The sequence below is a fragment of the Schistocerca nitens genome, chromosome 9, assembly GCF_023898315.1.
Source record: "Schistocerca nitens isolate TAMUIC-IGC-003100 chromosome 9, iqSchNite1.1, whole genome shotgun sequence".
In the NCBI taxonomy this organism is placed as follows: Eukaryota; Metazoa; Arthropoda; class Insecta; order Orthoptera; family Acrididae; genus Schistocerca; species Schistocerca nitens.
Window position 1 is genome coordinate 441,841,733 of NC_064622.1, and position 12,466 is coordinate 441,854,198.

At 38.6% G+C, this 12,466-nt stretch overlaps 1 protein-coding gene across 1 annotated transcript; it reads left to right on the forward strand.

Annotated features, from left to right (window-relative positions):
• The first annotated feature begins 8,217 nt into the window (after positions 1-8,217).
• LOC126203223 (UDP-N-acetylhexosamine pyrophosphorylase-like protein 1) lies at positions 8,218-10,408 on the forward strand. The gene has a single exon (XM_049937468.1). It carries the CDS (start codon positions 8,640-8,642, stop codon positions 10,119-10,121), a length of 1,482 nt encoding a protein of 493 aa, XP_049793425.1. The 5' UTR covers positions 8,218-8,639; the 3' UTR covers positions 10,122-10,408.
• Positions 10,409-12,466: the final 2,058 nt, after the last annotated feature.

Sequence of the window (12,466 nt, forward strand, 5' to 3'; positions counted from 1 at the left end):
GCAGCCTGCATTGCTGCGAAAGGTGGATATAGACTGTACTAGTGCCGACATTGTGCATGCTCTGTTGCCTGTGTCTATGTGCCTGTGGTTCTGTCAGTGTGATCATGTGATGTATCTGACCCCAGGAATGTGTCAATAAAGTTTCCCCTTCCTGGGACAATGAATTCACGGTGTTCTTATTTCAATTTCCAGGAGTGTATCATTAGCAGCCCAAATGACAAACTATCGCCCAATCTGGTCACCTGGGTGGCACTCAATTATGAAAAACCCGATACGGAACGATTAGGAGGGGTTTGTGGAGAGCGAAAGAGTATGTGGTGACAGTACTGATGCGTGGCACCATAAAGTTAGTAGACCTGTCTGGCGCCACTGGCTCAAGGGTAGCATCGATTATCACTCTTGCGGCCCCGTTGCCAATATCTATGAGAAAGAGTTGGTATCTGTAGGTTGTGTCATCAGAACCTCTTTGCTTGCTGATATACATACGATTTAGCTGCCCCGAGCAAAGAGGCACCAAGTTTGGGGGTTGGCGGTAGCGTCGCGACAAAAGGCGGTCACGAGGTCCGCGCGGCCGAAGCCACGAGCTACGCAGGGGGCCTGCGCAGAGGAAAGATACCGGAGTACTTCACCGGGGTCAGCTTCGACGACAAGCAGCAGGCAGACATCCCGTCGGTTGGTTGGCGACAGTTGTCTCGGACGACCACTCGTGACCTGCCTGCCCCCTTCTACCTGGCTGTCATCGGCAACACTCAGCTACCGCCGCGACGCACTGTGGGTCCATGGAGCTGCTTGCTGATAAAGGGGAGTAACGTTCTGTAATCCTCCGTGTGATTGGTCTCATTGTCTACCCGAACTCCTAATTATTTTCTGGTTTGTACCCGGCCCTCAGAACTTTACTCGGTCGGATCTTTGCTCGTAAATATAGATCGTAGTATTGTACTAGACACTAGTTGTCGTTTCAAAATTTGTTCTGATATTACATTGCTCTTCCTTTCTAGTTTATACCCGATCAGTGATGTTTTAACGAATCAGCTCCTGGTCGGAATTACAGTCGGAACAATTGCACCAAGATATAAGTTGCCCTTAAACAAAGAGGGGTCTTGTGATTAGATTTACATGTTAACTGGCTCAATTCCTATTTGAGATAATCTGAACTACCTGTTGTACTAACCGGTGCGTTCCTGTCTTTGAAAGACCGGATCATTATTGGTGTATTTTTAACTGGATCTTCGCGGTGGTCTAGCGGTTCTAGGCGCTCAGCCCGGAACCGCGCTACTGCTACGGTCGCAGGTTCGAATCCTGCCTCGGGCATGGATGTGTGTGATGTCCTTAGGTTAGTTAGGTTTAAGTAGTTCTAAGTTCTAGGGGACTAATGACCACAGATGTTTAGTCCCATAGTGCTCAGAGCCATTTGAACCATTTTAACTGGATCTTGTTGTTCCGCCGAGTGAGTTCTCTTGTAATACGCGCTCATGAGTAGACAGCATTCCATTAGAACTACTGACAGCCTTGGAAGAGCCAGCCCTGACAAAACTCTACCATCTGGTGAGCAAGATGTATGAGACAGGCGAAATACCCTCAGACTTCAAGAAGAATATAATAATTCCAATCCCAAAGAAAGCAGGTGTTGACAGATGTGAAAATTACCGAACTATCAGTTTAATAAGTCACGGCTGCAAAATACTAACGCGAATTCTTTACAGACGAATGGAAAAACTGGTAGAAGCCGACCTCGGGGAAGATCAGTTTGGATTCCGTAGAAATATTGAAACACGTGAGGCAATACTGACCCTACGATTTATCTTAGAAGCTAGATTAAGGAAAGGCAAACTTACGTTTCTAGCACTTGTAGACTTAGAGAAAGCTTTTGACAATGTTGATTGGAATACCCTCTTTCAAATTCTGAAGGTGGCAGAGGTAAAATACAGAGAGCGAAAGGCTATTTACAATTTGTACAGAAACCAGATGACAGTTATAAGAGTCGAGGGGCACGAAAGGGAAGTAGTGGTTGGGAAGGGAGTGAGACAGGGTTGTAGCCTCTCCCCGATGTTGAGCAAGCAGTGAAGGAAACAAAAGAAAAATTCGGAGTAGGTATTAAAATCCATGGAGAAGAAATAAAAACTTTGAAGTTCGCCGATGGCATTGTAATTCTGTCAGAGACAGCAAAGGACTTGGAAGAGCAGTTGAACGGAATGGATAGTGTCTTTAAAGGAGGATATAAGATGAACATCAACAAAAGCAAAACGAGGATAATGGAATGTAGTCGAATTAAGTCGGGTGATGCTGAGGGAATTAGATTAGGAAATGAGACACTTAAAGTAGTAAAGGAGTTTTGCTATTTGGGGAGCAAAATAACTGATTATGGTCGAAGTAGAGAGGATATAAAATATAGACTGGCAATGGCAAGGAAAGCGTTTCTGAAGAAGAGAAATTTGTTAACATCGAGTATAGATTTAAATGTCAGGAAGTAGTTTCTGAAAGTATTTGTATGGAGTGTAGCCATGTGTGGAAGTGAAACGTGGACGATAAATAGTTTAGACAAGAAGAGAATAGAAGCAGTCGAAATGTGGTGCTACAGAAGAATGCTGAAGATTAGATGGGTAGATGACATAACTAATGAGGAGGTACTGAATAGAATTGGGGAGAAGAGGAGTTTGTGGCACAACTTGACTAGAAGAAGGGATAGGTTGGTAGGACACGTTCTGAGGCATCAAGGGATCACCAAAATAGTATTGGAGAGCAGCGTGGAGGGTAAAAATCGTAAAGGTAGACCAAGAGATGAATACATTAAGCAGATTCAGAGGGATGTAGGTTGCAGTAGGTACTGGGAGAAGAAGAAGCTTCCACAGGATAGAGTAACATGGAGAGCTGCATCAAACCAGTCTCAGGACTGAAGACCACAACAACAACAACAACAAAATTTTATAGTCAGCCTTATCTGCAGCAGAAAATCTAAAATCTCGTTGTGACCTTCTCCTGAAATTTGCAGACAAATTTCTCGTACCTCTGTTGTTTATATGCTTCTTCCTTACAGTCGATTTTGCGTATTCTGTTTCGGTCGCCATATCATCACAAGAAACGTAACACAAGCTCCAAAGCAATGAATAGGATTCATAGCAGATTGCTTGCGCCATGAGCAACGGGTGGACACGATAACGTACATGCGTTATTTCCACAATTTGTTGCGCATGCCCTTTTATTCCTGTGCATCTGCGACAGCCTCAAGACGAAAGAGGCATCGTAGTGACGTACCCTTAAGTATATCTTAAAATGTTGTTATCCCTCCTGTAACTCTTTTTGCTTATAACTGAGCAGGAAAACCCCACCTTTAAAAACGTTGTTTATAATGCTTACGGATGCGGCTGTTAATTGCCAAATGCATATTATAAAATACGGCTCAGAGCCGCGAGCAGCACGAATTTTTGATTCGGACCGCAAGCGATACGCGGGCAGCTGTTTGACGACCACTGCTCTAGATCATAATTTTACTTAAGTTGAAATGGGACTACCTTCTCATTCCTATCTGAAATTCCTTCCTCACGTCAATATTCTCTGAAGATGTCATTTTAGCTCCAATTTTTAACTTTCTGGGCTTTGTACTGTTATGTCTATATCCAGTTCCAGTAGTAAACTGCCCTTTAAGAAAATTAGTACAAGTGAGTTTACTATTTCACATAAAATCTCACATTAATATGTCACCCGATTTATAGTAGCAACTAAGGGAAGTAAGTCGTTCGTTATTAATCCAACTTTGAAAATGTACTTCCCTATTTTTGAAAAGCAATGACGTTTATTAATTATGTTTATTTACAATGACAGCTCTACTTGAGAGCCATCCAAACCACAAATAAAAATATCTTATTCAAAGTAATTTATCATTAACTAAAACTTAATTTAAATCGTTTTACTGTAAAACTCATTGATATTGTATATGTAATTTAGTAAATTCTTCCAAATTATATATCAGTAGATGTAGAGCAATATGTGGCCCATTTTGATGTAAGTAACTGAAATCATCAAATGACTTTTAACTAGTATTTTGTAAATCATACATTTAACAATGTATTCAATTGTTTAGTTTTACCTAAAATGAAGTGGTGCATGAGCCACGCGGGCAGTGTTAGTAAGGATGTAGTAATAAGAGAGAGTCAATCAGAAAGCAGACAGTCATTCTGTATTACTACCTTTCGGAAGCTGATTGTGTGAGACTCTTTCGCAGGCTGTCAGACGATAAAATGTGTCTACCATCAATGTATATACTAATCGGTTATAATACAAAGCAAGAAAAGTTATATGCTCTGTGTTTTATTTAAAAAGTAGTACGTCAGCAACATCGAACTCTGGGACTTTCTGAAGCAACAATACCCGAGGTTATCAAAGTTGGGATCTCACCTGGAGCAGCTAAGTTATTATCTGAAATTTTATTGACTGTGATTGAAGTTTTCTAGTTTTCACTCGTCTTCGTACTTGTAAATGGTAGAGGCCCAAACTATGAAGTTGCTCCGATGGTGTGATTCACTATGACCAGTATCCATTTATAGACCTATAAAAACTCTGTATTTTATTCTCATTCAGAGTCAGTAGCAATTGAAATGCTTACCTCCTCTCACACATTTAAGGGTGGCATTTTACAGTTGCCCTAAATAGCACTCATTATATCCGTATTACGATTTAAAGGCCCACATTCCGTGCCAATTTCGATGCTAGCTGCATGTAACCAACGCCTAACTCATCCGTAAACAAATAGAATTTTGAAGTTAAGAGAGAGGAAAACAATCATCCGAGGTTAACTCGGGAAAGTAATATGAGATGCCAGTTGAAGTGCCTGCTAATACGTTTCGCTTTGGCTGGTGCTATATTGGGAACTGAATTTGAGCGTCCCGCTAGTAATCTTTGATTACACCCTACGACTCTCAAAAAGTAATGCAAATAACCTACCTACTGGACATACCGGTGAATTCTTGTCCTTCTTCAGTAAACTGTCACGAGTTTTCTACGTTATTTTGTCATTAATGAGTTGCCTGTATAATAATCTTATCAGTCTGCTCGAAGATTACCGCAACTTGGGTGTCTGCGAACACTTTTAAACTCATTAATTCAGATATAAACGGCTCAGTTTTTTTTATTTTTTTTTATTTACGCCGTTGTCGAATCCATGTAAGCTTGTAAGTATTATCAGATTAGATTAGATTAGATTAGATTAGATTAATACTAGTTCCATGGATCATGAATACGATATTTCGTAATGATGTGGAACGAGTCGAATTTTCCAATACATGACATAATTAGGTTAATTTAACAACATACTTAAGTTAATATAACATCTTTATTTTATTGTGTTTTTTTGTTTTTCTTTATTTTTTATTTTTATTTTTTTTTTAATATTTTTTTTGTTTTTTTTTCTTAATTTATATCTAAAAATTCCTCTATGGAGTAGAAGGAGTTGTCATTCAGAAATTCTTTTAATTTCTTCTTAAATACTTGTTGGTTATCTGTCAGACTTTTGATACTATTTGGTAAGTGACCAAAGACTTTAGTGCCAGTATAATTCACCCCTTTCTGTGCCAAAGTTAGATTTAATCTTGAATAGTGAAGATCATCCTTTCTCCTAGTATTGTAGTTATGCACACTGCTATTACTTTTGAATTGGGTTTGGTTGTTAATAACAAATTTCATAAGAGAGTATATATACTGAGAAGCTACTGTGAATATCCCTAGATCCTTAAATAAATGTCTGCAGGATGATCTTGGGTGGACTCCAGCTATTATTCTGATTACACGCTTTTGTGCAATAAATACTTTATTCCTCAGTGATGAATTTCCCCAAAATATGATGCCATATGAAAGCAATGAGTGAAAATAGGCGTAGTAAGCTAATTTACTAAGATGTTTATCACCAAAATTTGCAATGACCCTTATTGCATAAGTAGCTGAACTCAAACGTTTCAGCAGATCATCAATGTGTTTCTTCCAATTTAATCTCTCATCAATGGACACACCTAAAAATTTGCAATATTCTACCTTAGCTATATGCTTCTGATTAAGGTCTATATTTATTAATGGCGTCATACCATTCACGGTACGGAACTGTATGTACTGTGTCTTATCAAAATTCAGTGAGAGTCCGTTTACAAGGAACCACTTAGTAATTTTCTGAAAGACAGTATTAACTAATAACCTCTATTGACGATGGCCTGAGGCCCGGAAGAATTTCATGTGCATTTACAGAGGGATTCATCATCGAAAATAAATTATGAAGCACTTCCTTCTGATATAAAGCGTCAGCTGTTTGCTTTTCCTTATGCTGTTTCAGTGGCGGCTCGTGAGTATACATTCTGGGTGTTCAAAAATGTTTAGATTCAGATAAATATGAGAGTGTGAAATTAATAGCATCTCCTGCATAATAGTTATGCTTATCGACACATTTATAGTATTACAGCCATTGCCAATAATAATAACACTAATAATAATAGGAATAATATGTATAACTTGTCTGAAAAAAGAAAGAATTGTTTTTGGATAATTTTGTCATGTTGTACATAATTAAGTAAATTTTGCTTTTTTGTGTAAGTGCGAGTTTTCGTGCCTTTTTATTTTTTCAGACAAATGTACCGTACAAGATTCCTAACATACGTTTTGGTTAACGAATTAACTTGCAGGCTGAAAATCAGACTTTCTTACCCTAATTCTTTGCTGCTAACTTTTCCTGGTAATTTTCTTTTCTGTTACCACTTAAAACAGATTCAACAGAGTTCATGTTGACACTACTCACGAAAGTTCCAAACACAAAGCATCACTTCATTAGAACAGAAACGAGGCGCTGAGAACCATAAGGGCCAAAGCCACACCGTCGTCGATCCCACATTTAACTGAATGTCAAAGAAACCAGTGAGATAGCTTTTCGTGAATGTTCATACTCACAATGCGGGCCTACAGCGTAGATAAACCTGAACCAGCACAAGCTCAACAGATATCAGAAAATGAATAAATGCTACTGTCTCACAATCGACAATGATGTACTTTATGGTTCTCAGTGCCTCAAAGGGATTACGTATGATAAAAACCAAAATTTAATATATTATATCTCTTTCATAATACTGCAAAATAGGTTTTTCTATCAGTATAAGTGTAACACATGCTGTTGTCCGATCTAATTTTACTACATAGTGAGAGAATTTGTATATCTGAGGAGTGTGCTAAAATTTAGTGGGGTTTATGCGAAGCGAATGGGGATAAAGTATGTTGTAGTGTGCTATCAAGTTGTAGTATTGACGTAAATTGGTAGTTCAGAGGTAAGGACTAGCTGTGCACACCGTGAACCGTGCGTGCTCATTGTTTGGCAAATCTGTACGTATTTGGCTCGTCAGGCAATTAGGTCACGCCAGTTGCGCATGCGAGCTCCTTAAACGTGCACAATTGACGGTGCGATCGCAACCCTCATGCCAAGTTTCACGTAGTCTAGAGAAGCAGCAATATAGCAAAGCGCAGTACATTTAGCGCCGTGTATTTCTGATTACAGCACCTACATCACGTGAAACAGCATTCATAGAAAAATAACCTATGACGCCGAAACGTGTCAAAAGTTAGGGTGTTCACATGCTCTTGTGCTCTTACACGACAGCCGCCACTGGTTGTATCAGCTATGCAGATTGACAATGCACATAGACTAGAAGGCAGAATGGATTGTCTGTGTAGTCATTGCTGCTGCTTCTTAGCACTCGTTACAAAACTACAAGAGAGCAGAAGTAAAATTAAATCAAACTTAATTCCAAAGAATTAACGGGCGTGAGTATTAGCACTGATCCAACAAGAAGTATTTTTCTGGAATCACAGTGCTATAACATAAGCAAGCAACGCAAAAAACTCTTCCGAAAAACTATGACGAAAAATGCAGAGATGCTCATAATTAGAAGTTTAATCGCTTTGTTTGACACTCTCCTGTTTAAACTTGCCGGTAATTCCGTGAGGGCAGTGCTGCCGCCTGCCATCATAGTTGTAGTTACCGTAGAATTTCATGTGTACTTTGGTACACACAACCGTATGATTCACTTCAGTTATAAAGTGTTAGATTTTGCAATATGTTGCGTTGCAGTTTATTTAATCAGTGCCCTGAGATTGACACAATCTCATGGGAGCTCACTGATTGTGAGTTCAAGAACCTATCGTATCAGGTGGGTGGAGGGCGGCTGGGCTGCTTCTCCACACTATTATCTTTGGACTTAGGACGCGCGAGGCTAGTGTTTGTTGTCAAGTGAGAGCCACGTATGAAGGGAGATAAGAATGTTTACGATTTTTACCTCAAGAGTCCCGTATGAATGGAGATAGGATGTTTACGATTGTATCTTATATAGGTGTGCAGTCCGAGGAAAGAAGAGGAGTATCGTTTCGGTAACACATCCGGCGCTGTTTCTGTCCAAGAGTTGTCTTAGAAGAAACACTCTGTTTGTGATGACAGTGAGTTGTGCAAGTTGCCACCCAGCGAGAAGTGTAAGTTTTGTGGTCTTTGCAGCTGGATTTCATGGTTGATATTATGTGGTCTTCGGAACATTTGTCGGCGTGACATGGTGCTCGACAGGGATATTGGCATCGAACGTTTCCTTTCAGCTGTGGTGTTGTGTTAGTAACTGTCACCGATCACAATGCAGGACCTGACAAAAATTAAGGAAGAACTCTCCAGCTACGGTCAGGGGCATATCCTACAGTTTTGGGATGAACTGTCAGATGCGGAAAGGACCGAACTTTTGACACAGTTGCAAGAAATTGACATTCCAGTGGCAATAGAATGTTTCAAAAAAACTTTAGCAGAAGATCAAGCAAAATTAGACGATCGAATGCAGCCAGTACCGGCAGAATTATACGGCAGCGTTCTTAGAACAAGTCCTGGTGATCTTCAGAAGTTCGAGGACGAAGGTTTCCGGCAGATATCTGCTGGTAAGGTCGGTGTTTTGCTTTTAGCAGGTGGTCATGGCACCAGGCTAGGTGTGCCTTACCCAAAAGGCATGCACGACGTAGGGCTGCCATCTCATAAATCGTTGTACCAGATTCAGGCTGAAAGGATACGGAGGCTGCAGAAGCTTGCATTTGACAGAACTGGTGTGTACAATCACATTATATGGTATATTATGACAAGTGAAGCTACAATGCAGCCTACTCTGGATTACTTTGACAGAAATAACTATTTTGGGTTGAAGAGAGAGAATGTTGTCATGTTCGAACAAGGTTTCCTCCCAAGCTTCACATTTCAAGGGAAAATAATCATGGACAAGAAATATAAACTATCAATGTCACCAGACGGAAATGGAGGACTTTACCGTGCACTGAAAGATAACAAAATACTAGAGGATATGGAGAGAAGGGGTATTATGTACCTCAATGCTCATGGTGTGGATAACATCTTAATTAAAGTAGCAGATCCTATTTTCATTGGTTACTGTGTACTGAAAGGTGCAGAATGTGGTGCAAAAGTAGTGGAAAAAGCATTTCCAGAAGAACCTGTAGGTGTTGTTTGTCAGGTGGATGGACGTTATCAGGTTGTTGAATATAGTGAAATAACATTAAAGACAGCACAACAGAGAAATGCTGATGGTAACTTAACATTCAGAGCAGGTAATATTTGCAATCACTTCTTCACAACCCAGTTTCTTCGTAAAGTTGCATTTGATCATGAAACTAACTTACAGTTACATGTTGCAAAGAAAAAGATTCCATTTGTTGATTCACAGGGAAATTCCTGCAAGCCAGAAAAGCCAAATGGTATAAAAATGGAGAAATTTATCTTTGATGTGTTTCAGTTTACTGACAAATTTGTAATATGGGAGGTGGAGCGAGAGAGAGAATTCAGTGCTATCAAAAATTCAGATGTTGCTCAGAAGGATACTCCTACAACAGCGCGTAATGATCTTCTTGCCCTTCATTATTCATATATTAAAAATGCAGGGGGTAAAATTTTATATAACACAGGCGACAAGCCCATATGTGAAATTTCGCCCCTTCTGTCATATGCTGGTGAGGCATTAGAAGAGGTTGTAGCCAACAAAGAATTTACATCTCCATGTCATTTGCGCTCTCCTGATGAATGTAACTCGGACTCTGTCACTGTGCAACAAAATAATTATTGCTGAAATGAATTGTTTGTATTAATAGTGTGTGAACATTCACATTTTTCACTGGGCATTTTTAGCATTTTATATTGTCAGTTAGCCTTGAAGCACTGCTGTAAATATGATAGTCACTGTTATCAAGTTTTATATTTTATAGTTTTGGTAATATTATTTTATTGAAGACTGCGAGTGGAATATTGTGACATAAATTTATCTTATCCAAGAGAGAAGCATCGTGTGTATAAGTCAGCTTTATTTTTAATTTGTAATATTTAAGTAAATAAAATGCATGAATGTTTTAATATTAACAGTTTTGTTTTATTGTAATTTTAATAGTATTATTTCTAAGAATAAAACAATGGAAGCTCCAGTATGGAATGTAACAGTATTATGAAATAGATAGTTGCTACTTACCGTATAGTGGAGATGCTGAGATGCAGATAGGCATGACGAAAAGACTGTTACAAAATAAGCTTTCAGCCAAAAAGGTCTTTCTCAAACTGCAAGTGTGTGTGCATGTTTTTATTTTTGACAAAGGCCTTGGTGGCCAAAAGCTTATTTTGTGACAGTCTTTTTGTTGTGTCTATCTGCTACTCAACATCTCCGCTATATGGTGAGTAGCAACTATTGTTTTCATAATATTGTTACATTTTTAAGAATATTGAGATGACACGAGATTCTTGTGTCAATCTATATGACAAAGTGAATAAAATAACTGCACATTAAAACCTTAAGTGCAATTGTTGCTCACATAAAATATGACAAAGTAATGTTTAATGAGAATTTAATTACAAATGTGCATACATTAATGCTATAATACCTGTAGGATAGAATAAATAATGTCTAAATTTGTTTCAAAATCATAACTGTAACTGTTATGGTGACAGAATTATAGTTAATTAGTTGTTCAAAGTTCATGTCGTGCGAAAGGAAAACTGCTTAACCCTGGCACATATAACTGTCTTCAGTATTTCTTGAATGCAGAGTGTCAGTATCTTTTCACCATGCATAATCTGCATTACGGTACTTATATAGTTACCAGTAACTTAACTGACCATGACTGGTGTAGCATCATTACACAAATGTATTGCTACAACATTAGCAATTGTTTTGATGTATCAGGCTTAATACATTGTTTTGTGTTTCATAATGGGAAATATACACATTGAGAGCTGGAGAAATAATTGTCACTTTATCCATACTTACATAGAAGAATCCAGCTTGTTTACCCATTGTTGTGTGCATCATGAGAGGATTTTTATTTTGATCATATTAGAGAATTTCTTGGTATACTGTAGTTAAGACCAGCCTGCACAGGTAACTCAGCAATGGAGCAAAGAGGAAACCCATCAGAGTGACCTCTCTCATTAAACAAGCAATCACACCATATTCTGTAAGAGCTCAGCTGTGGAGTGTTAGGTCTAAACATAACAAAAAATGGGACAAATTTCTCAAGGTTGTAAAACCATATTGTCTGTAATTGGTACCTCCATATTGTCTCCAATAACCTTTTCACGGTGCAGTATTTCCAGTATCATGAATTAGGAAAAGTAATTTCATCTCTCCATGTGGATGGACATTAGATGTTTGTTTGGAAAAAATCTTGAAGTACCTATATGACAGTGTATAAAATGACGTCGAAAACTTACCTTGTCATGAACTCATGTCTGTCAAAAATCTGTTGTGATGTTCACGGACCCAAGTCTGATACAATCTGTGTTTTTACAGTGGGGAATAAATCAGTTTATGGCTATAATATCATGAAGAAGAAAATGTGTCGGTGCACATGTGTAGGAATCATAAGATCCCTGAAAACGCTTCTGCAATAAGTTCGGTTATCAACTGTATATAATATTTGTACTTCACATTTCTGTTAAATAAGTGCTTCTATTTTTTTTAAACTTAGTCCTATCTCTCTAAAATATGCTGCTATAGGACCATATACTAGTCGTCTCATGGGCAGGCCAAAACAATGAGACACACTTCGGAATGTGAAGCATGCAGAACTGAGCTTTTGGTTAAGTTGTTCTAGTGCAGGTGCCTAGCAACTTCACAATTGGTTCCTCATCTGGTGTTAGCCTATTGATGTTTAATGTGGCACCTGCAAGTAATTTTTAATTGTTTCAAACTGTGTAATATAAGATTAAGAGTTAAAGTGTGATCCAGTTGTAAGCCTATTCCATTATTCGCAAAGACATGGTAGTGTGCCAGTATATGTGTCTGAGACCGTACTTTCATCATCACAAACATCAGTTTTCGAAGACAAAGAATCGTAATGGGCCAAGTACCAAACCTTGCAAGATGCCATATTTTCTGTTTCTCTGCTCTATATTTCATTCTTTTTTTTCTGTGGTGCCCTTCGTTAA

Coding starts and splice junctions, on each gene's coding strand:
- LOC126203223 (XM_049937468.1), top strand. CDS start 8,640: ATGCAGGACCTGACAAAAATTAAGGAAGAACTCTCCAGCTACGGTCAG.